The sequence below is a fragment of the Momordica charantia genome (assembly GCF_013281855.1).
Source record: "Momordica charantia cultivar OHB3-1 chromosome 1 unlocalized genomic scaffold, Mcharantia_2.0 BLBB01000001.1, whole genome shotgun sequence".
Classification (NCBI taxonomy): Eukaryota; Viridiplantae; Streptophyta; class Magnoliopsida; order Cucurbitales; family Cucurbitaceae; genus Momordica; species Momordica charantia.
In genome coordinates, this window is record NW_028275157.1 from 16,950,571 (window position 1) to 16,976,044 (window position 25,474).

Genomic DNA, 25,474 nt, shown 5'->3' on the forward strand with positions numbered 1-25,474 from the left:
AAATGAGTTGGCATATAACTTCAAGAAATGGGACGGCTACTTCGGCACCTAATTTAATTTCAAAAAAAGGAAAAGAAAAAAACAAAATATAGTTTGTAAAAAGGGGTGAAATACCCATACATGATATATATTTTGGAATTGGAATTAATTTCTTCTGGAAAAAGTAATATTGATTATGATTGGATGATATAAGGTTTAAGGGGTCTTTCATCACCTAACCCACACCATTAGTAATGACAAACTCAGTCAAGATCTCAATATAAAGGTTTAATCCTTTAGGTAATTTCACTAATTTTTATTAATGTCATTACTCCAATTTGGAAATCATGAAAAAGAGTTTAAACTTTCAAATGAAGAATGAATAATTGAGCATAAGGTCCAACACGTGGACAATTAAAATAATAAATATAGTTCAATTCTCGACATGAAATAAGCAAAATACCAATAGGAGAGTGACAGGTGGCAGTTAAAGGACAGTGGCAAAGGTTGTTTGTGATGGACGTCATGCATGGTGGTGGGAGGGAGTTTGTTTGCACCTATCGCTACGTATCACATAATTTTCCAATATATATATATATATATATATTTTCCATTTATGAGTTTTTATATTTTGGGGGCAAAAAAAAGAAATGTAAGAGAGGGATAAAAATGGAATTGTGAGGATTGAATTGAAAGCAAAGCAACGGAAAAGGCAGAGTTTGGAGACTGTTGTTCTGCGAGTGCCAAGAGCTCTTTTTCATCGGGGGTTTGGTATTTTATCTTCAATTTCTGGAAAAAAAAAAGGCTGATTAAAAAATTATATGTTGATACTAATTTAAGGAAGTTGAGTTCGTGTTTGAATAGACATGGTTGATAATAATTAGAAAGAAAAATAAGTTTTTGGAGACTTTTGAGTGAAGATCAATCAAAGATTTCTAAGTAAATGTACTATAAGATGAGGTAGTATAATTCTAGTTATGTTTTTATATATTTAAATTTAACTAACGGACAAATGTATTAATTTATAGAAATTCTTATTAAAAACTTAAAGAAAACTGATTTATCCATGACATAGCTCAATAATTAGAGTATCTATACGTTGTTTAAAGGATTCTAGATTCGACTCCCCACCAGATTATCTATGATTGTAAATATTCTAAAAGAAATGAAACACTAATGTGTCAAGAATCGACATTAGAAGTGCATCATTTTATATAAGTGAAGCAAATAAAATAAATAACAATTATTAATATTATTATTATTATTTAAAAAAGGACTCGCTTTCCTTTTCTCCTATGGGTAACAGTCGCCAATTTGCCTTCAAAGCAAGCAAGGTGAGGAGGCCACGGCTGTTAGAACTTAATAAAAATGCATGCACGCAGAGACATGGGGTTGGGGGCCCTTGTTTGGAACATACCTGGTTGAATTTGAAGGCAATGTTGGAGTAAGGGCAAATTTGAACATAATGTTAAGAGATAAAGGACATATTTGAGAGTGATTTTTACCATTTTTTAAACTCAATCTATCATTGTCAAACATGACTATTTTTTATGGAGGTGATTTTAGCCTGCAAGGTACAACCAATTAATAAAAATCTGAGATCTCTTAGTCATATTGACTTAAATGTCTTAAGTTCGTACCTTCTGGTGAACCTAATACCAAAAAATCCTTGTGTCTCTCAGGTTTCAACCTTGTGACGAGTGCAGGTGCCCCTGAGTATAGGGGAACAAAGCTACAACTCCCAATCATCAAAAAAGAAAAAAAGATATAGTTGATTTTTGATACTGCCAAAATCACTCACAAACCTGCCCAAACGTTTGACGATAATATACCAATGATTTTAAACAAATGACAAGTTAGAATCACTCTTAAACATGTCTTCAACATTGTTGCTCCTCACTGTCAACAAGGCGACAAAATTTGTAACCCCAACAGATGCACAATTCCACCATCACCTTATTCTCACCTATATTCAACCAGAATCACCTAAAGCTTTTTTTTTTCCTGAATAAGTTGCAGTGAGAGGGACCCGGGCTTTATCCATTTAAGGTCCGATGTCATGTTATATGGACGAGGCAGTGTGTAGAATTCTCAAGAAATGGGCAACTTCGAAGGATGAAAATTACACTTCTTTTGAGGGAAAACTTGAACCAGAGATAAAATTTTGTAAAGTAGTGTGTCTACTGTCTATGGCTTGTTTGATTTTACATCTGAAGTTTGCAAAACAAACTGGATGGGTGTGGCTAGATGGGTTTCTTGGGGGGGAAAAAACCTTCTTTATTGAACATAAAAGTATCACACTTCAGAGTCAGATTTGATCTCTTTGGGGGGTGCGAACTGCTTGCTAAGCCGTGATCTTGTCCAAGGATCCAATGGAGCCTTCTGTTGTGGTTGAGGATTTGGAGGCTTGGACTGCCTCAGCTCATTTTCTCTATCAATAAATCTACATCAATAGAATACAGAAATTACGAATTAATAAAATTGATCCAACTTTCATGAGTGAGATATCAAATTAGTATATCTGCTATTTCACTAATTGACCCAAAGCTAAAGAGAGATTCTTCTAATTTCTGGTAGTTTCATCTGATCAACAAACAGGATAGGAAGGTAAGGGGGGATTTTCCCCCTTCCCTTCATTTTTCTGGGAAGGGGGTAGTCATGCCGATTAAACAGAACAAATAGACAATTAAAGATTGTAGCAGGAGTATTTACTCATCACTGTTTCATTATGGGAGAAATACTTCAGCTATTGATTATTTATTACTGTTGTATTGCTGGAGAAATATAGGAGATGTCCATGGCATGGTATGAACTTACTCTATATAAGCCATTGGTGCAGCATCACCAACACGTATACGAGTCCGAAGAAGTCTTGTATATCCACCAGCTCTATCTCTGTTGACATAATAGCTGCCCTATGTAATATTTATAAATATAATAATGAACTAAAGGTAAACAGATTAGAAATTCACTTGTATCGATAAGCCAATTCCGTGAATAGTTTGTGAAGGACATCGTCGCCTCGCACAAATGCAGCAGCACGCCTTGCAGCACAAAGGGAATTCTAGATTGAAAATAAAATAAAACAAGTCATAACATGTCCAGCTTATCTTTTATGAATCAGAAAGCAAATAGTGAAGCAAAGAGAGTTCAATAAATTTTTTACACCAACTCTACAAGTGAAATCGTTGATTTTGTTGGTTTTCTTCTAAATTTCAGTATGTTATGATCTGAAGTAAATGACAGATAGACTAGGTGCAGACAAGAGTAAGCAGAAGCAGAACCAACTCACTCTATATACACCCTTGCGTAATACAGACTACAGAGCCATTGGATGTTTCTGAAAATGCTATGCCACTTTAATTTCAACTACATCCAACGAACTTTAAACCACTGCTACTTCACTTTCAAATAGTTTGGCTGACCTACAACAAATCTCCCTTCTGACGGTCTTTCTTTCTCATATTCCCTTATTCTTTTCTGGTTTCCATCTTTTGAGGCTAACTTAATACTGACATACATTTAAAATAAAGGAGTCATCCTCGGCCAAAATTTTGGTGGTCTAACCTATAAATTGGACACGCCCATTTTTTATTTGGCTAGGCTTCCTTCCAATGTGGATTTGCAGGCCAAATCTCATTTCCCTCCTTAACCTGAAAGTATATTTATTGAGCCCAATAATTGAGTTGCAAAACTCAACCTCTGTGCCTCGTCCTCTTCTTCTCCCTCAAAGTTTTCCTTGTTACTCATTTCAGACCGGCTGAATCTTAACCATTTGCATCTATCCTCTACAAATTAGCCATCCATCTAGAAATTTAATATCTTAAAGGTAAGAACTATATCATACATTATCTTATCAACAAAGAATCCAACTAACATCATAATTTGAATTTTGAAGGCAGAACACTTTGAGATGGAGAAAAAAGAGAAATAAGTTAAAGTTACACAGACCTCTTTTCCAAATTGAACCATATTATCAGCAAGCCGTCGAATTTCTTTCGCCTGGAAATAGGGTGGAAGAAAAGGGCAATAAATTCAGAGTATAATCAATAGCGTTAATGTTATAAATCTATGATCTCAAAGAATGATAATGTTCTTCAACAGTTCCTGGTCTTAAAATTAGAAATAACAGAAAACGAAGTTTGAGAATCAAAAGGAAAATGATAGCATATATCTAACCAACACAAAACTGTAAATTTACTATGATTACCGTAAAACAAAAAGGAACAATTGAGACACAGGGAAAATATCTATAAGATAAAATGACAAAAAAAGAAAGCGATTGACATTGAAATGCAGCATAGGGATACCTTGGCAACAGTAGTCTCAATGCGCTCGTGCTTCACCAGCTGAGAAACCATTGTTCTGCCAAAAGGAGAAGATATTGAAAATCCCGGACATAAAACGTATATTATTAGTTCATGAAAGAAATGGAGAACCTCAGCATGGACATCCGGTGACCTGTAGGTCGACCAAGCTTTCTGAACTTCGTCATTCTGAACAATGGAAAGAGAGCAAAGGCAGAGCTCGAAGATGAAAATCGAAAACCCCTAATTTCGGGTTTTTGATGCAATGAAGAAGACGAAGCCGAAAATGGAGGGAGTGCGGAGACTGGGCTTCGTATCATAATAGCCCATGCCGGCTCTGGGCCTTGGCCCAGCACATTAAAAAATTAACATTTTTTTCCTTTTAACTAGAATGTTAAATAAAAATTGTAAGTTAGTTGTATTGTATTTTGGTCAAAATAAAAATAAATAATATATCGAAAATAACATTGATTAATGAAAAACAAGTTAGATTGATTCTTTTTTTAAGTGATGAAAAGAAGAAAGAAAAAAGTTAAACAAACTTTCATTTAAAATTAAGTGAGATAGAGTCACTTGGATTACATGCAGATTACTGTCTTCTATAATTTTATTTATTAACCCTATAGAGATGCAGAAATTAATTAAAACTTAAAAAGAGTAATTCATATTAGAAGTTATCAAACATATTTTAATTTGTATGCTAAATTAAATCTCTTCAAAGAATTTTATCAAATATCTAATATACTCGAACTAATAGAAGAGAGATGTTTATGTGATTTATAAGGTGTTTAGTATCGCTTGTAGCTTACCTGATCTCTCACGTCAAATAACTCAAATTTCGCTCATGACTTTTAACTAAACATCATATCTTGTGTAAAGTTATGTTTGAGTTATACTTTTTTATTTTCAAGCAAAAGAAACAAAACAAAAAATATATTTTTAATTTTCATTTTCACTAGTTTGAAACCTACAACGGTTAAGGACAAGTTCAAAAATTAAATGTTTTTAGAATATTGCGGACCATTTGGTTATTCGATCTTAACATCATCAATGAGTAGAGATTTTGATTAAAATTTTTTGAACCAAAATAAATCTTCTCATAAGATCATGACAAGAAAAATGTCAACGTTGTTCAACAAAGTCATTGAGATATAAACTTTAGACTTCAGGCTAAATAACTTTGACAGATTAATGAATGTGCAGTTAAAAAGATTGAAGACCACTCATCAATATTCAATGAAAATTTCAACAGGGGTCTGTTTTCACAGGGTTATTTACAAAAATAAATCTTATAATATCATGAAATAAAATTCAAAATTTGAGTGAGTGTTCGAGACAGCTACCAATGTGAAAAACGTATAAAAATAGTCCTAAAGCTCCTGCCAAATCCCTAAAAATGAGCTCTTGCAGCATGGATGGTCCACACACTTCATGAACTTGTTACCATTGAGTTCCATGTTCCTCCAATCAATGTCCCAACCCTCTCGCCCTTTATCGCTTTCGAGATGTTATCGGGTTTCGTTAGATTGAAGACAACAACTGCAAGAGGAAGCTGATGATCATTAGTTCAGTTTGTTCTAAGCAAATGTTGACAGCCCATGTTGCCTTCTGTTGTTATTCAGCTGTTTAGAAGAACAGTGATGTATGAATATTGAAGAGAGATATACAGTACATACCCGGAATGTTATTCTCCTGGCATAGAGTAATGGCAGTCATGTCCATCACTGAAAGGTCCTTCGACGTCACCTCCTGGTATGTAAGAGTCTCGAGCAGACAAGCATTCGGGTTTTGCCTTGGATCATCATCATAAACCCCATCAACGTTCGTCGCTTTCAGCAGAACTTCAGCATTAACTGGATAGACGATTTGAAAGTCAGAGCTATAAAGATAAGTTGTTGCCAACCACCAAACAAGTTTCAGCAATTAGTTTAAAGTAAGAAGTTAAATGTTTCATCTCACTTTCTGCACAACGGAGGGCTGCTGCGGTGTCTGTAGTGAAAAACGGATTGCCCGTACCAGCTGCAAAGATCACAACCCGTCCTTTTTCCAAATGCCTGACAGCCCTGCGTCGAATATATGGCTCTGCAACCTCTGACATGCGAAATGCAGTCTGCACTCGTGTTGGAATGCCTATACTCTCCATCGTTGCTTGAAGAAATATAGCATTCATGACTGTTGCCAACATCCTGAAATATACAACTAAAATTTCAAAACCAGTAAGGTAAAAGGTCCACCAACATGAGATACTTGAAAAAATCTTAATACTAGAGATTACAAGTCAATATCTACTAGTGGTGATTGTTTCTAGGAATGTTGCTCGAAGACTGCTTCACCTACTTCACCTCCTGTACCATCGAGAAGTCGAGCATTTTGGGGAGAGGAAAACATGCATGGAATGTGTTTCTTTTTCGTTTCCGTTTGAGTAACAGTAACAAGTAATAATATGCTTTAATGTGTTCAACATAACTGATAATATATCCCTATTCCATCTTCATTTTATGTGAATTTTCACATTGAAAAAAGTATGCAGGTATGTGCAATATCAAAATGTGGTAGCAAATGACTTACAGAAGCCCACGTAACACAAAATTCAACTGCATTACAAATCAGTAATATTCTTTATGGGATCAAAGGTGCTACCTACATGTAGTACAAAAGAAATTACCCGATGTAATCAGCAGATGAACGGTCCAAACCACTACATCCTGCCCATGAGGATCCGCGGAAAATGTTCCCCCCACCAACGACTATTGCAACCTGAAACAAAACATCATCCATAATGATTGTACATTCAGAACAAGGAAAAAGAAAATGGGTTCAGAACTCCATGACTCTAAAACAAGAGAACATATAAGTTGACCCAATCTACAAACGTAAGGAACTGAGTGAGGAATTGGAATTTTCAAAGCTGTTTGCTCAGTTCTTTTTAGTCAAAGTTGGTCCAGAACACGTCGTTCTTATCTATTCCTTTCAAATTCTATCAATGGATTTGTATTTCTCAACAGTAAACAGAATATTGCTATTACAGCATTGAGATTCAATTGAACATACGCATGAAATCATATAGAAAAAAGGATCTTGTACACATATAAAGGTCAGGCTACCTCAATGCCCAGTCGAGTTACAGATGCAACCTCCCTCGCAATTGTCATAGTAACCTGCAGTCGAAAAGTAGCTCCAAAGAGATGCAGGGTGTCAAGAATCATAAAAGGAAGCACACATTATCCATGTAAAACATTATCTTCCTTCATACACCAACCTTTGGATCAATATTCTGTAATCGATCACCAGCAAGTGCTTCACCACTTACTTTAAGCAATACCCTTCGCCATTTACATGATGGCATGGACATGGAAGCTTCATTTAATGTCATCCCACTAGGAGCAATAGATGATATCTGATGCTTCATGCTGGAGCAAAAGATTGTAATTAAAAAAAATGAAAATGGAAAACACCAGATTATCTTTAAATAAGAGCATGAGAAGCATATATCCAATTCAAAGAAAGCCACAGCCAACAAAGAAACAATGAGAAGCATATGTCATCACTAAGTACACATAGTTTTCCAATCATGATGAATCACCTTTCTCAAGAAATTCAAATGAAAAGCCTTGTTGAAAATCAATTAGAAGAACAATCCAACAGTAGCTCAAGAACAATCCAGACCAACTTGAAGACAGGGTATACCCAAAAAGGCAAGGTAAACTAATTGAAATTCTGTGGAAAGTTGACTCATTTTAACTAAACGGCATTTTGTCAATTTCAAACCACTGACGAGACCCTTATCATTCTTATGACAACCAATCATGTACATATATTCATAGAGGAAACGAGTTTCTACTTTCTTATGTTTGGAGTGTTGTTTGCAATTTGAAGTCCACATTTGAAAAAATTAAGATTCTTGTACAGGTACACAACAATCCCGGTGATAGTAAATCTCATTCAACACAATATTATCTTCTTTTATTTCTTAAAGATAAAAGATGAAATGCGAATATCCCATCAAACCAAAGTAGTTGGGAAGTACAAAAATAGTCTCTTTCCATCCTTGAATTAATCGTCTTGCACAACCCCCGGTAATTCCAACAGTCACAGAAAACAATAATAGAAATTAAATCTCCAAAATAATCTGAAACATCTCATCCTTCACACATTCGTCCTACTACAGAAAAATCTCCGCTAATTATTCCACTTCACGACGGTCCGTCAGAAAACTATCAAAGCAAAAACAACCCCACCTCAAATGGTCATCAAAACCCAACACAAATCACCATTAGAGAACGAATCATTTTCCATAATCAAACTATAATTTCTAAATTCAAAAATTCAACACACATCTACGGGTGCGCAGATTAGAAGCTATCACCAACAAAATATGAGATAAAAAAAACCAGGGGCGGCCATGTCCATACCTCCCGTTGACAGGGTCAGAGTTGGAGCCAATTTCGCGAGCCGAACAGCAAACAAGGAGCGGGGCATTTGATTTTGAGGTGGGGTTATGGTTATCCATCTTTAGAGCACGGCAATGGGGCTTGAAGGGACCGAGAGATTGCGATGGAAACGAGGAGGAAGAATAAGAAGCAGAACTGGAGATTGGTTCGAAAGATAAACAGGGAATGAGGGACGTGGGGATTGCCATTAAAGAAACGAACAACCAAGAATGAATGCCACCACCACACACCCACCACAAGGGCTTCTTTTTGGTCTTCCCCTGTCTCTGAGGTGCCGATTCAAGAGTGGGTTTAGGGTTCTAGAGCCTGCTTCAGCTTCTCATTGATGGAAACTGGGAGTGAGAGGGACGTAGCCGAAGCCGCTGTTGTTTGTTCTGAATTGGATAACATCATTTTTCTTGTATGAAAGCCAAAGGGGACTGCCATTTTCCCATAAAATTAAAATATCTTGGGCTTTGTATTGTGTTCAAATTACTTGGAGAATTGCGCTCCCTACGAGTCCACGTTTCGCTGTTAATTATTTTTTAAATTTTTTGGGAGGATTAATTCATCAATGGTTTTGAGGTGCTAATTGGGAATTGTAAAATAAATTTTTAGTTAAAAAATCATTTTCATCCCACCTAGTACGTATTTGGAACTCATTCCATTTATTTTAATATGCAACACGAATAAAACACTTTTACTTTTATTAATGGGTCATAAGTTTGAATATTCATGTCCCATTAATTATACTAAAAAGAATTTATAAAACAACTAGTTTTGTTTCTAAATATTTTAGGGGTTCAATAAATCTCTAAAATTTAAAAAATATCTAATGGTTCTCGAAATCGTTAATTCTAAAACTTTTAAAATTAAGACATATTTTAAAATTTAATTGTATCTAGTATATTTTAAATCTCTCAATTTTGTATTTAATAGGTCGAAGATATTAGATACAAGACTCATTTTCAAAGTATAGATTAAAAATTTAGGTTTCCTTTAAAAAAAGAAAAAGAGAAAATGCTGTTGGTGATTTTTGAGAGGCAAATTTGGGTGTGGAATCTCCAATTTGAAATGATTTTAAAAGATGAGAAAATTGATGAATGCTGAGCTGCTTTGCCACCTCTCCATGGCAACAAATGATTGGATGCTGCCCCTCATTTGTTTGAACATGGAAAGACCCCTACCCAAAAATGATCAAATTCTTTCCGTGACAACTTAGTGGTAAAACTATGAATGCCCGAGATTGACTCCAACAAATGACACTCTACATGAATATCTTGAGCATTTTGTATAGTACTTCCAAATGGTGCTTCAATTTTTCTATCCAGGAGTGCTCATGAAGCGGGGTGGGAACGAGAAAAGAGCTCCTGTCCCTACCCCTTATTTCAATCCTCATCCCATGAAACTTCCGTGCTTGTGCTTATTATTATTATTATTAGAAATAATTTATCAATTAAATAACTTTTTAAAAAGAAATTAAAGGTGTACCCTTTTAAACAATTTCTTAATACTTTTCTCAATATTAAAATTAACAATATTGTTCTAAATTTTCTATATATAATAAACTAGGTATGAATGAGAATGAGTTACGATGGAATTATATTCTCTATCTCCGTCTCCACTCATGCCCCATTTGCCCATGAAAGTTTTTTATTCGAGCTTTTGACAAAGAGGAGGTAACATAAACAATATTCAAATATTGACAGGTAGTAAATTGCTTAGGATCCTTGGAAAGTTGTAAAAGTTGCCAACAAAGATACAAACAGGCTTTAAAGTGCTCAAGAGTACAAATTTGGAACTTATCAAGTGGTTATTAACATGCAGGTTGGAGTTGAAAAGCAATAAAATAACACACTTGACCATGGCTATGAGGTAAGAAAAGCAACCAAATGACCAAAAAATCTGCTAGGTGTATTCCATTTACATTGGCAGTAATATTCACAAAACTCAAACAAAAAGAAATGGTGGCCTGCCTCTTGGGATTTACAAGTTTCCAAAACCTCTAAAACATACAATTTAGAATCAATAAATAAATGAAAGGCTTCACCTCTATAGTACTACTGGTAGGAAGATACAACTCGAGAAAGAATCAACCACATGAAATGATTTCATGTTTTCTCATTTTCTGAATTCTTTTCTTCTGCTTTTGGAAGCTCAGGGAAGTGAGCTGATTCAAAGCAGAGCTTCAATTCAATTCCTAAAGCCTGATGGGCAATCCATAGTTGTGGAATGTTTTTATATTTCCATCTAATCCAGCCGCGACGATCACGAGGCCCCATGTTTCGGGTGGAGATTTGTGGCTGTGTGCGTCGCTCTGACCGTTCGGATGATGATCTTGGTGTTGCAGGTTGCAATTTTCATCATCTGCAACTGGCAAGTCCCAGAGAGGTAGTCTCTCCTCTGGCCATGTTGCAGATCCCCGGCATAAACCATCGGCAGAGAACCAATTACCAAGGGAAAAACGCTCCGAAGCAGCCCCTTGGTAGTCCTGTCTTTGTGAAAACTGCGGGTGGTTGTCACCGAAACACTTCGGTTCTGTTCCAATGCCAGGCCATGGTATAGCAACAGATACACCATCAGAACAGAAATGCTCACAGGACTGCTGAGATTTCGTTTCTTTTGTCGACGAGATGCGAAGGCTATCGTAGTTCCACATATAAACACGAGAGTCCTCTCCGACGGATATTATATGTTTCCCACTTTTCGTGAAGGAAGCAGACATCTGACTACCCGACTTCGGTAGACCTACATTTCAAAACCAGAAGGTAAGCATCTAAACCATAAAGATTCACTTAACAAGAACCACAAGTTAGCTGAGAATTCCTGGCCTTCATTTCAAAGCTAACAAATATGATAGTCCAATACACAGCTATGAAGAGACAGAAACACAGCTTCCCATCAATAGATCTTTCTAATTCAAGAACAGATGCAATGGACACAGTTTTAGATTTTAAGATGAGTTTTCAAGGCATCAATCACTGTTCATGAATAATTCAAATGAGCATACACAAGGAGAGAGAAAGTCAATGCACCCCCCCTCCCCCCCTTTCTCTGTCTTCATGCTTCAACTAGGAGAGCTGATTGACAGAGATTTCAATACTCATTAGGAAACAGTAGAGACATCTATTTGGGTAATTGACCATTCAACTAGAGATGAGCCATAAGAGAGTGCTCGGGCTGGATTCGTACCTTTGTATTTGTTGACGATGTCAGTTCCTTCAAATATCCGCACTTTAGAGTCTTCTGAAGTTATCATCACTCTTTGAGAGTTTTCCCGGCAAAACTGCAGAGAGTTGGCATTCAAGTTGAGGCAATGGTACAAAAGAAGATAGTTTTTAGCAGAGGAACTAATCAAAGTTCTGAGTAGAACCTGAATGCCAGTAATCCTTTTGCCTGAGGCTTTTTTGCTACCTTGGACATTGATCTGAGCATCCAGATGAAGATAATCACCTAAATCGCCATAAAAATCTAAATCAGTAAAAGGGTTGAAGAGCAATATCTGTATAAAATGTCAAATAAAAGGTATGCAATCCGCGGTTTGTACCTGATACTTCGTAGAATCGACAGGTGCCGGTAATAGAACCAACAACAAATCCCTGCTCACATAGAAGAACAAAGTATGATCAGTGCACCGCATATATGTTAGGAACCATATTAGTAGTCCAAGCATATACATTCATTTGTGAGAGCTCACAATTCGCACCTTCCCATCTGGTCGATACGATAAAGCAGTAATTACATCTCGGGCATCGGCCCAATCGACAACGCGCTGCTGAGACACCCCCCAAATCCGGATTTTGCCATCAATTGAGCCACTGATGAAGTAGTTTTCATCCACTGGATTGAATTGGATACAAGTCACTGGTCCCAACATAGAAAGTGATAACAATTTAGAAAAGAGAATTAAGCCAGTAAGAAATGATGTGGATGCAGAAATTTAAAACTTACCATAGTTTTTATGGTGGAAAACATCAAGACATTGATTAGAACCGACTTGCCACAAGCGAACGGTTTTATCCTTCGAGGACGAAAGAAGACACTGCACCAAGAGGTTCAAGTTAGCTTCATTCTTTGACACTTGACAGTTTTAAAAAAACAAACAGTTGTCGCAGATGACTTACGTTTGAATTGGACCAAGCTATGTCCAAGACATCACTTGAATGTCCATGGAATTCTTGCATTGGCGACTCATCAATCTGAAAAACCTTTTCAGGAATGACAACTGTGGTAAATCTCAACGGTTTACCGCTTAAACTAGACTTCCCTTCTCTTGGTTTGTCATTGGCTAAAAACACTCTAGAGCCGTTTGCATATGTTACACGCCAAACACGTACGACTCCATCTTCTCCTCCGCTCGCCAAATACTTCCCATCTGGACTAAACTTCATTGTCCAAATAAAGCCCTTGTGTGCACAAAATTGCTGTCTCATGTATAGTGCACTAAATTCTGAGCACCTCTTTTTGTTTTGGTACACCTTCATTCTGCAACTTTTGGATCTTTCCAGATTCGATTTCGATTTCTCAGAAAACCCCGTACTTGTTCTTCGTCTTGCAGTCTTGTTCATAAAAAATTTCCACCAAGTCTTCATTTTCTTTCTACCCACATCAACATTCTGGCAACTTTCAACGTGAGCTTCATCTTTGCACTGTTGAAAGCTGGAGTCAGAAGCAGAAAACGGAGTTTCACTTGCCTCCTCCTCACCGAATTCCGCATTCGGTGTCTCGTTTTGGCATACTTCCAAATCGTTGTCCTCCACATTGCAGCTAGGTGTATAGTCAGAGCTAGATACAGCTCCACTGCACTCTGTAAGTCTCTCGAATTCCATCCTCCCTGATGAACCACTAGATTCAATCTCAAAATCCTGTGCACAAGTCCTTGGAGATGCAAATTCAACCAAACCAACTTCTTGGAGAAACCGTTCTCTTCTCTTCTTAATGCTCTGAGGCTCACTCATCCATATTTCATATCCCAACTTGCTGAAATCCACTTCTTCTTCCGCTACCAAGGACTCCTCTGATGGCAAATGATCTTCTGAGTCGAAGAAAACGTCTGTGTCTCCATCAGAACTCAGCATGTCTTGTTTTAGAACCAATATTCCACATCAAAGGCCAAACTAACTCTTTATCAATTCTACAAGAGAGCAAAGGAAAGAACTCAGCAACTTCTTTAATATGCACGTAATCCAATTATCACGGCCCGAGTTTCACTGAGTAATAATATACTAAACAGTGAACATGGTCCACAGGCAAATGAGTCGGCAGAAATTTAATATACAGATATAATACTTATGTACAAATGACCAGCTCAACGACCAACCTCAGGAATGTACCAACGACACTGGTAACTGGTTTTTGCATGTTCCTTACAAATTTTAATGCAATTAATCCACACGACTTTGGATTAAAGAAAGAAAAAATGGGACCCCCAAAAGAAAAGGAATAATCAAATAAAGGAAACACAGCCCAAGGCAGGCAAGGTTCGAAGGCTATACCTCGAGATCACCGCAAAGCAACAGCGAAAGTTCAACAGTGTCACCGACCCGGCTAAGATTATGGCTCTAATGCAATGCAACTTCTCAAGAGTCAATGCTCCACGCCCTTTGATTGCAAATATAAAACAAACCCTCAAAATAAACTTATCCAAGTACTTTGCATCGAGCTCAACTCAAGCCCAATGGAGGAAGATCAGCCTCAGCCTCCTCATAAATAAGAGAAAATGGCGGGGGAAGGCAAGAATTGGTGGTTACAGATGTCAGTTTTAGCCCAGCGGAAAAAGGGGCCTCGAGATCTGTGTTTAAAAATTGTAAGCGCACGAGCGACAAACAAGAGCGGCGCGGTCCGAGAAACAGGAGCCTGTGGGGTGGCTGTTGTTGTGCTTCTGCACCCACTCTGTGCTCGCCTACTTATCTGCAAAGCGCACCAATCTATGTAAGAAACCAATAACAATAGGGATCACAGATGCATTCAATAAATTAAATTACATCAAGTAAGAGAGAGCCATTTGAACTGTATATATAGGTAGGAGGAAGTACACGACAGCCCAAGTGAAGGATTTGAGAAGATGGGTTGTGAATTCTCTCAGAAACGATGCAGATTTGGTGGAGCTAATTCAATGAAAAACCTAACTCGGGGGGAAGTTTTCAAAAGCCACGTCTACATTTCAGCCAAACCCAGATGGGAAAAATTACAAGAAACACTCAAATAAAGCCAAATCCCCAAAACCCAGATGAGAAGAAGAGAGATCACTGCGATTAAATATCATCAAAAGCAAAAAAAAAAAAAAAATAACAGTTTGGTTCAGATCAGCATCTATAATAGCCTTTTTGAGTGTTTCAAAAAAGAAGCATTTAATGGAGAGATTACAGCAATATAAAGGAAATGGTGCAAAAGAAGCAGACAGGGCCGTCTGAGAAAGCTCCACTGCTACAGCCACAAACCAAATCTATTAATGCCTAAAAACTATTATAGGGATAGCGAGGAGGAAAGACAAACACAAGCTTAATCATACTCCTAATGAAGAAGAAGAAACCATTAATTGGAAAGCTGCGACCTAATTTACCTAAAGCAAGACAAACACTCGGGACTTGGCCCTTTCCCCTTTTAACTCCACAACGCCTCAATCAATTCCCCCTTTCTATCTGTCTCTCTCAGCTGCCATTTCTTTTATCAGCTCCGATATAAATTCATCGGGGTTCGTGCACCAGCTACGGCTGAAATGTTTTTGTTCAATTACACATCTAGGTAAGCTTTATAGACTCCTTGTTTTCTAATTTCTGGCTTGGTTTCTGAGGCACTTGTTTTGTTGGCAGGATTATAAGAACATTGGATTCTTGGGTTTTCTCTTATTGGTTCATGTACTACTTGCATCCTTTTAGTATAAAGCTTAATCGAAAAGGGTGTCTTCGATTTCCCATTCCCATGTTACCGAGCTCGAAGTAGTATCAGATTTTCTCAGAAACCGATCCATTTTCCCTTCTTCAACCAAACACAGAAATCCCAAAGACAATAATAAAATTAGCTATTCCTTTGTAAAAATTTCGCAAGTCCAACCAAAAGGGTCGGTCTCTTTTCGATCAGGTTTTGAGAATATGAATCAGATTTGTTAGAAGAAACTCACGGGAGACAGATCCAAATGAAACAGAGCAAGAACAATAGAGAGAGAGCGAGTAAAAAAAAGCATCTACCATATCCTCTGCCCCCTCATCCCGCTGTGTGAATTTCACATGGCTCTGGATTCATACACAGAAGATATGGAAGAAGAACCAAAGTTGAGTGTACAGCGTCCATTTCTCTAGACAGAGAGAAAGAATAAAATATTCAAACTATTGAGAGCGAGATAAGAAGAAGAAATGGCTCTTTTCTTCTCCCCTCTCTCCACTTTGGCACTTAAAACATTTTTTCCGAAGCTTCCAAAATTTAGCAGCACTCACGATGATCCGTACCCACCGCTCCCCCGTCCTCTCAAGCCACACAAGAGAGAGAGAGAATCAAATCCCCAATTTCCCACGACATTTTTCAATCTCATTTGCAATAAATTCAACATTTTTCTTTGATCCCATTTCAAAAAAAAGAAAGTGAAATATGCCCCAGCAAGAGTACAAGACAGACAATTGAAACGCTACCACTAATTTTGTTCTTCGTATTAATGACCATGAAGCTATTTAAGCATCTTAAGGAAAAAGAAGGAAAAAAAAAAGGAATAATCACAGCGTCGTGTTTCGTTTTATTCCTTTTAAAAAAGATAGAAGAATCTATTTTGGGTTTAACAACTAAATGACGAACATTTCATTAATCCCACCATTCTCTCTTTAATTCCATGTACAAATATTAATTAATAGAAATCTCAGGAGTAACACTCAAATTCAGTAAAAATTTGTTGGTCTTAATAATTTAATAAAGACAAGAGAAGTGAGCTAAAAAATATTATTCTCGAAACCCCATATTTTAATATTTGTGTAAAAAGGGAAAAAAAAGTTTTATTTTATTACTTGGTTCTTATCCCAAAGGATCCCATAATTGCGCAATTTGATTGGTTGGTTATGGATTATTTTATGAATTTGAAGGACAGAGTTTTATGGAAATGTTGCTTTAAAATTATGCAGCATCATTCTGTCTCAATTATTAGAATCATATGTTTGGCAACAGCATCCCCAATCACAAATTCAGATTTTCTTTCCCCCCCCCCCCCCTCTCTCTCTCTCTCTCGTTTTCCATTTTACTGTTCATTTTTCAATAATGTATTTTCTAACCGACCCCCAAAAAATAAAAAGTTTGTGAATTTAGTGGAGAAAGAAAAGTGTGGTGTGTTTGGTTTTGCTTTTTTCTATTTTCCCTTTCCTTTTCTCAGGAAACAAACAGCCCATAATGGAGGACGTAATTAAACAGGGCAATTCAAAAGGAAAACAGAGAATTGGATTGAAGAGAAACCCAGCTGGAGAATCACTGATAAAGAGTAGGAAAACAAGAAATGTAAATGAAAAATTAAAGCTTTGTTTCAGTCATTGACTGAATTAATTCATTAACTTCAACTGATCATCATCAGAAACTAGAGAGAGAAAACGAAAAATTTACAGAGGAGAGAGAGAGAGAGAGAGAGAGAGACTAACTGGTTGAAGATGTTGATAACAATGGCGGAATTGGGTTGGAGCGGCAGCTGCAAATTGATTCACAGAGGAGAGAGAGAGAGGAGAAATGGGGATGAATTGGGTGAGGAAGATGAAGTATTTATATGTTGAATAATTTAAAAAAAAATGGATTTTTTTATATTTATTTATGAAGAAATAAAAAAGGAAAAAGAGAGAGATTATTGGTAATTAGGCAGCGGAGGGAGGGGGTCCAATTTTGTTGCATATCTTTGGCTCAATCTTCCCTCGATTTCCTCTCTCATTCCAAGCCAAAACTTCCCACGCTCATTATTATTGTTATTATTTATTTTTGCCCTTCTCTAGCTCTATGATGAATAATTATGTGTTTTGGTTTTTACATTCTTAAATATTTTATTTTCATAATTTATTTACTGGTTGGTCTTTGTCGTTTAACTTTGCTTTTGTAGTTCGAGCAGAAATGCTATATGACTTTATGTTAGTAATGGCATTAGGATGGGGGGGGGGGGGGGGTTGATGTAAGATGACATGTCAACATACTAGTTCGGGAGGACTTCAGATCTATTGAGATGACGATCACCTTGCATCAGTGTGGTGTTAAGTCATTGTAAGTTTCAAACCTTAAATTAGTACTTAGTTCGAGTTTAGTAGAATAACATAGAGATTGACGTACCTTCGAAAAGGTGAGACTCTGCCTCGGGAGAGCTGTGGGAGTGCAACCAGCTTGTCACTTGATGATATTTATGTTAACCTATTTTCGCTGGTGCTAGCTGCATTCTTTAGGGCTTGTGTCAGCAATATTTCTGTTTGAGGGATATCGACGTAGTTCCAAGTAGACATTGAATTGATCTACATTTTGGGATGATGGTTAGTAACTCTGCCCGTCGTCCCACTTAATCCTCCACATGCCGAGTTGAAGCCTTGCCATGCATTACTCAATGAGTGGTTCACGTGGTATGGTATGAACCTACCTGCAACAGATGTTGTGAAATTTTTGTTTATAATTATTGCTTAATTAAGAGGATTGAGATTGAAAATGAGAAAACGGCTAGATTGTGTTATTTAAGTAAAATTTTAATCATAAATAATAATAACTAATCACGTTTTAGATCAATTATAAAGTTTGGAGGAAAGGGAATTATGCTTCCTTATTGGTTGATCAAGAATCTTGAAGGATAATTTTTTTCATATAAAAAAATATCTCTTCTTGTAATTCCTTAGGTCCAGGATCGAGAATTTGGAATTCAAATTCGATACCTAATAGTCCCAACATTCCCTGCAATTTGTAACATCTCAGGCTCACGATTTGGACTAGTATTAAGAATATGGATTCAACATCTAATGGCCTTAGCATTCTCCTATATCCCCCACTCTGGTTGTGTCACCGTCTTAATTCGAGCTAGCTAGGGAGGTGCATATTATTAGTACAGGTAGTTACTACTAATAAGTGTTTCTTAATCATGCTTGCTTGATCTGAAGATTCCTTTCATTCAGATATGATGTCGGTTTGTTCATGCTCCCCTTTTCTTTACTCGAGTGTCACACTTTTCTTTCTCCCTCCTTGAGTTTATTTCTTTTACCTGTCAAAAACTTAGCGGTGGAGAATAACAATATTCTACTGTTCAATAAATAAGAAAATATTACCTAAAGGCCATAAATATTTGGGGTGGGGGAGATGTAGGAAAAAAATTTCTCAGTCTCCAAATGGGAATATCTTTTGCCCCATTTAGGGTGGGGCTGACGACATATTTCATTATCTCTATATTTTTATGTAGATTTGTTTTTTTTAAGATATATGTATGAAACTTTATCCATCACTTAAAATTTTCATTAACAAAACAAATTTTTATGGCAAAGGTTTTTTTTTTTCCTTTTTTAATTGGATAAAATCAAAATGTTTGATAGTACACTGACCAAAATAAAATAGGCTTATGAAAGTTTTTGAAGAAATGTATAATTTAAATCTAAAATTTAATTGGTTGCTTTTTGTGTGAAAAAAAAAATGTTTCCATCAACGTACTGTTTTTATTGTGACATTTTATGGGACCTGACTCATTCCTCCTCCTTTTTTATTTCACCAATAAATAAAAAGACATAAAGAAAAATAAACAAACAAATCATAAATAAAAAGACATATAGATTTGGACAGCCACCTCGAATTTCAAATTCTTCATTTTATCACTTTTATTAAAACTTAATCTAATCCGAATTAAACAAACACCAAAATATAACTTTTTAAAAATAAAAAACCCATAGATTTACCATACTTTAATTATTCAAACTATTCAAAATAATTGATGGGGTTCAACAAAAAAAAAATATATTGAACCATGCACCCACTTTAACCTAAACTAAGAAAATCTTATTATATGGTGCAATTAGTTGATATGTATGAGTTATAAAATTTTTATAATGAAGGAAACAATTTTGGAATCTAACTTTTTGTACCTATAACATCTCGCTTCTAAAAATTTCAAATTAAAAGAAAAATTTTTAAATTTCAACATTTGATTTACTTTCCTGTATATCAAACAAATTAAGAAGAGATAATCTCTCATTCCTTCTTCACTCCCGTCTTGTCTATACCTCTGATTTATGAAAAAAAACATACCAAATATTATTAATTTCTCAAAACATGAGAGAGTGTGACAGCAAAACATCAGCTAATTGGTAATAAAATTGAGGAACTACATGTTTAGCACATTAGTAAAGAATATTAATTAATTTTGGAACACTTGGGCATGGCCTTCCTTAATTGTAATGCTTTGTTTGGTTGTTTGTAATTTAATTTGAAAAAGAAAAAGAAAAAAAAAACCAAAGTTCCCCACTTTCACATGCCTCATTGTTTGTTTCTCTCCGATACCCACTTGATTTGCTCTCTCAATCCTTTGACTTGGGATTTTGCACTTTCTGCCAAATCCCAATATTAAATTTATTGCACTTTCCATTTTATTTTATTTAAATTAAACCAAATTGAAGAAGTCTTTGGTGTCCATTTTTCAACCAAATGATTTTCCCCCATTTTTATTTGGTTGGGAATTGGGATGGTGCTTCACTGGCAAATTTCTAGGTGTGTTGTTGGCTCTCACAACTCATCCATAAGTTTGATTATTATTTTTTTGTTTAATCAATAATTTTGAGATTACAAAGATTGGATGGTTCATTAATCAACATTTTGAGAGGTTAAATGAGAGGGAGAACATGTGCACAAATATTTAGCCTACCTAATTGATGATTTTTCTCTAGAAAAAAACACCTGACAAAATCATGCCCACCTGAAAATTTCCAATAATTTGGGATTTGTTTTTGAAGAGCAATGATCTTGGAGAATCAATGATGCTATTAATTAAATACCCTTTTGATAAACTCTGTTGTTTTTCTTTGATTTCTTCTTTTCTTTTTGGTGTCCATTTCTTGGTGTGTGTGTGTTTTTTTTTTTTGAAAAGGTATGTGCGTGTCTTATTGATGTGTGTTTCAACATGTTTCTTTTGTTTAATAAAAAAAAAATATCAAATACGACATTTTTTCTATTAAAATGGATATTGATTGAAACTATACCTAAACTATAGTTTTGACAATCATTTTATTGGAAATATATGTCAATTATCACTTAGTTTTGACATCAGTAATTTAACTTAAATCTTTTAATGCATAAAAATTCATATTATCTTTTTTATTTTACATAAAAATCCATATTATGAACAATATAAGAAATATATATATAATTGATATAGTTAAAAAAAATTGTCATGTTAAGAAAGCCAGTCATTTTTTATTTTGAAAAGGAAAGCAAGGCATAATTGAATGATTATCCATCTAATCAATGATTTTATATAGTTTTTTAGATACATAACTGTCATTTTGGTGATTCGCACTGAGTTTGACCATGTAATGTAATCAATTTGAAACGCCGTCGTTGGGATGTCACGTTGTAAAATATATTATTTTTCAAGTTTTTAAATCAAGGCCCACTTGAGTTTTATGAAGTGATAGAAATGATTTTTTTTCCCTAATTTGTTAACGATATTTTTTTGGTTTTTTCCTTCAACTGTAATATCAATCAACATCGATCTCACTTTATTAGGTTAATTTTTGGTTTTAAAATAACTCAACTTTCATGTTTATTTTACTCTAATTTTGATCATTATTCTAAAATGTTTTCATTCTTTACTTTGCAAAAAACATTTCTTCATTACGAAGGTTGTGGATCAAAATATGATTTAGGATTCATACTAATGTTCTTCCTATAAAATAAAATAAAATAAAGAATAAATATGTTAAAATTGCTACCAAATCTAATATTCAAAATTATAGAGATATAGGTCCATTACCGGTCGGCTCCGGACCGAAAAGACCTAACGGAGTAATCCCTTATCTCGGATCGGAGATGCTAACGGGGCGGGAATCGAAGTGGGAGACCTCCCTACCGCCTGTGTCTATCTCCTGTCAAGTATGCTCCCCAGACATAGACTACGTAGAGGGTAGTACTCTTGTAGAGGGTAGTACTCTTAGAAAGATAGAATATATCACCGCGTGAACATAAAAAATAATTATGAAAATAAAAGTTTAGCATTTACAATCATTTCACTTTTTTTTTTCTCCTCTAATAAAGTTGTTTGGAAATTTATTGTTTTAGTTTAGATATTTAAAATTTCAACAGAAAAAGTTGTTATTAAATTGTTTGGAAGTCAAATTCATGCTCATCAGAAGAGTTGAGATAGTTTGGTAGTCAAATTGTTAAGGAACCGCTACTTTCAAATATCTACCGATGAAATTGTCGTGGAATTGAATAATTTAGAGGTCATTCAAATCGTGAATCGTGAGGAAACTGATTTACGAGAGGTACAACTTTAATTTTCACAGATGAAATTAGAAAGATGGTGAAACTCCTTCCAATCAAAGAGTTCAAACATGCAGCAAGAAAGCTCGAATTTAGTCGCTCATGGAATTGCAAGAAAGACATGTAAAAATGGGACTTCAGATAATTAGGAAGGTTCATTCCATGTGCTCACTGCTTTAAATTCTTTTAATAAGAAGTTTAATTGATGATATATTAAAAAAAAGAGAGAGAGAGAGGTTTTGATATTTTAAAAAATGTATATTAAAATTAAGTTATGTAGTAAAATCTATCAATTAAAAAATTATAAGGACGATGCTTTGTGGACGAGAAATGAGAATCTACCATTATTTATATTCTTCGCTGTAAAACGGGTTGCCGTACAAATCTGAAAATAAATAACATTCCTTTTTTTTTTTTTTGATAAAAATAAGATTCCATTATTCCATGCAAAATAATAAATGAAATTGTGAACATGACCAAATGTTGGTCTTGAGTCTACCAAACTCCGTTTTCCAAAAGTTAAAATCTTTACACAGTTTGGCATTTTTAAATTGTCTAATTATTAAAATAGTCTAAAAATTGTTGTAAAGTTTTGTTTTCTTTATATAATAGTTGATTAAAAAAATTAGATGTTTGAGTCAAATTGGACTTAAATACTTTCACAGAGAAATCTAAATGGATAACATAGTTTTTTTTTAAATATTCATAATTACGTATATTTGTAAAAGTAATTATTTAATAGAATAAAACTTTCACAAATAATTGTAAATATATCATTTTTTAAATAGTGGTAAATCAAAAAATATATTTTTTAATTTAAAATCTAGCCATGGATTAACATAAATTGAACTGATAGTGGTATAATTACAACAATAACTAATTAATCTATATATTAATTAATTTTAATCACTCATATATGCACTTTTTCCCTATATTTACAATTGTCCTTTTAGTTCTATTTTTGTAATGTTTTAGCTAAATTATACTAGATTTTGTATAGTTATCCACATATATTTCTACATAAATCCAATTAATTATTAAATATTTATATAAGTTAATTTTTAATTAAGTCATTAGATTGATGCAACTCATTTTATATAGTGCGTCTCACACACTCTCATTAACATATGTTTTTTTTTTTTATCATTTTCTAAATTAAGAATTTGCTTAAAATAAATTAATACATTAACTACAAAACCCAAAAGTTGAAAATTCTAAAAGAACCAAGACAAAATCAAAGGAGGGAAAAAGATGGCATCAACATCAAAACCAACCTTTTTCTTAAAATTTTTAATTATCTTAATTAGTGTTATTATAAAATCCAACCGACACTAATATAGATCAAGACACTAATATCTTTATTAATTTTTTCTAAATTTCAATGTAGTTGTAAATTTTCGAACCAAGAAAGACATAATTTGTTGTCCCTCCGTTCTTCTTGTTAAGGTATCTCTACAAAATATTAAATTTACATAACCCATGAACTTAAATTCTTATATTCATTGGTGATTTAACATGGTATCAAAGCAGGAGATCCGTTGTTCAAATTCCCGTATCGACCTTTCCTTTTTTGATATCCGTGAGTGTCCGGATTAGTTTACGCGTACCTCGATTAATCTCACGGATCAATAATTACTAATTCCTCCTCGTGGAATTTGAACTCATTCCCTCTTAATTAACCATAGTCATTTTAGACCAATGAATCACCAGTCTCCATTTGATATTGATTTCTTTTACTTTGTCGGGTTCGTAAGAGATTTAACACTTCTTTATGAGTGAGTGCCTTTCTGGAACCTACCTCAAAAACACATATAATATGGTATAGGCCGACCTATAGTTTTTCCTTTTGGGTTAGATTAGATGGCACCACACATCCAATCAAAAGTAAATCCATAATGAATTCTAAGAACCCTCTCTTCTCCAACAAAATAATAAGCCTATGCCATTCAAAAGCAAAGCCCCTTTGCAACCCAACACTTCCGACAAACTAATTTCAAAAACAGAACCATACGTCCAATAATTACAATTATACTGTTCCTCTTCTCTCTCTCTATTACGTTAATTAATGCATTAGTAATGAAAATTTTTATTAAGAAAAACCCCAACTTCCAAGAAAGAGAACAAACAGTGGATTTTGTTTCTTAAACAACGTGGGATTTTAGTTTGAATGTTTGATTTTTTTTGGAAGACATAAACCAAAACAATTAGGGTTTCTTTCCGAGTACAGTGGGTTTGGTTTTCATGTCACTCGCAACTCCAATTTCTTCATGCTTCTAATAAAGCCTTCAAACACTCCTCTTTTTTGCTTCTTTCACGCGGTTTCCTCTCCCTAAGGGTTCCTCCGCAAGGTTCGTCCACGGAGGGTGAGTCAGGGCCTAAGATCAGGCCGAAAGGCGTAGTCGATGGACAACAGGTGAATATTCCTGTACTACCCCTTGTTGGTCCCGAGGGACGGAGGAGGCTAGGTTAGCCGAAAGATGGTTATCGGTTCAAGGACGCAAGGTGCCCCTGCTTTTTCAGGGTAAGAAGGGGTAGAGAAAATACCTCGAGCCAATGTTCGAGTACCAGGCGCTACGGCGCTGAAGAACTCAATGAACAAGTCTTACCCCTAGTACTATGATATGTTGAACTTGAAACCCTAAGCAAAAAAATATTGGAGAGGTATATATGGAAATTGAGTGAGCAATGTAGGATGTAGGTGTTTTTGTTTTTCAAGGGAAAATAGGGTTATTTTAGATGTACTATTTGGGGTTTGAATAATATTTTTTTGCATGATTAAAATATGAGACAGAGATGAAATAATCACGTGGGATATTTTTTTTTGAAAAATATGTGAAGACATTAAATTAAAGATCCTAATTGTGTTTGGTATTTAGACTTCATGTCTTGTTTATATATATATTGATATATATTTCTCCGTGTGAAATTATTTAATGAAATTTATGCTTCAATGTTACAGAATTGTGTCACAGACTCACACACATGAGTTGAAATTCAACACTTTTCATTTTTTGAGAATCATATATGATGGATATTGAAGAAGGTTATATTATAATAATGTTCACATTATATTTAAAATTCTTGACAGAAGGGATGGAAAAAGAAAATAAGAAAAAAAAAAAACAAAATAAATAAAGTAGACCAAAAGAAGAAATGGAGAGAAGGTAAAAACAAAAAGATTGTTTTTTCGCCTTGTCAAATAGAGACTAAACGCAGTTATTTTTTTAAAAAATAATAATAATAAAGAAAAGTTGTCAAAGAAACTTCAAATTATTCTAATTTTTTAAATGTGTGTATTTATTATTTTTTCTG

At 34.9% G+C, this 25,474-nt stretch overlaps 3 protein-coding genes across 8 annotated transcripts; all 3 read right to left on the bottom strand.

The window, feature by feature from the left end:
- Positions 1 to 2,086: 2,086 nt before the first annotated feature.
- On the bottom strand, positions 2,087 to 4,577 carry LOC111005280 (Ribosomal protein L17 family protein). The gene is made up of 6 exons (XM_022276729.2): positions 4,419 to 4,577; positions 4,290 to 4,344; positions 3,931 to 3,981; positions 2,952 to 3,043; positions 2,797 to 2,874; positions 2,087 to 2,422 (listed from the first exon to the last, which is right to left on the bottom strand). Exons 1-6 carry the CDS (start codon positions 4,472 to 4,474, stop codon positions 2,275 to 2,277), a joined length of 480 nt encoding a protein of 159 aa, XP_022132421.1. The 5' UTR covers positions 4,475 to 4,577; the 3' UTR covers positions 2,087 to 2,274.
- Positions 4,578 to 5,484: 907 nt separating this feature from the next.
- LOC111005242 (Amino acid kinase family protein) lies at positions 5,485 to 9,150 on the bottom strand. The gene is made up of 7 exons (XM_022276672.2): positions 8,699 to 9,150; positions 7,546 to 7,696; positions 7,391 to 7,444; positions 6,952 to 7,043; positions 6,246 to 6,472; positions 5,963 to 6,139; positions 5,485 to 5,825 (listed from the first exon to the last, which is right to left on the bottom strand). The coding sequence occupies exons 1-7, from the start codon at positions 8,923 to 8,925 to the stop codon at positions 5,716 to 5,718; spliced, it is 1,038 nt and encodes a 345-aa protein (XP_022132364.1). The 5' UTR covers positions 8,926 to 9,150; the 3' UTR covers positions 5,485 to 5,715.
- Positions 9,151 to 10,609: 1,459 nt separating this feature from the next.
- On the bottom strand, positions 10,610 to 17,424 carry LOC111005766 (Transducin/WD40 repeat-like superfamily protein). 6 transcript variants are annotated; one of them, XM_088125987.1, is made up of 9 exons: positions 17,326 to 17,424; positions 14,212 to 14,626; positions 12,841 to 13,850; positions 12,668 to 12,758; positions 12,414 to 12,580; positions 12,264 to 12,315; positions 12,090 to 12,169; positions 11,909 to 12,002; positions 10,610 to 11,464 (listed from the first exon to the last, which is right to left on the bottom strand). In XM_088125987.1, the coding sequence occupies exons 3-9, from the start codon at positions 13,792 to 13,794 to the stop codon at positions 10,917 to 10,919; spliced, it is 1,986 nt and encodes a 661-aa protein (XP_087982113.1). In that variant the 5' UTR covers positions 13,795 to 13,850; positions 14,212 to 14,626; positions 17,326 to 17,424; the 3' UTR covers positions 10,610 to 10,916. The 6 variants fall into 6 exon arrangements, with proteins under 6 accessions (XP_087982113.1, XP_087982105.1, XP_022133082.1 ...); XM_088125979.1 differs by lacking the exon at positions 17,326 to 17,424 and adding an exon at positions 15,904 to 16,305; XM_022277390.2 differs by lacking the exon at positions 17,326 to 17,424 and adding an exon at positions 15,904 to 16,300 and having other exon boundaries at positions 12,423 to 12,580.
- Between the last annotated feature and the right edge of the window lie 8,050 nt (positions 17,425 to 25,474).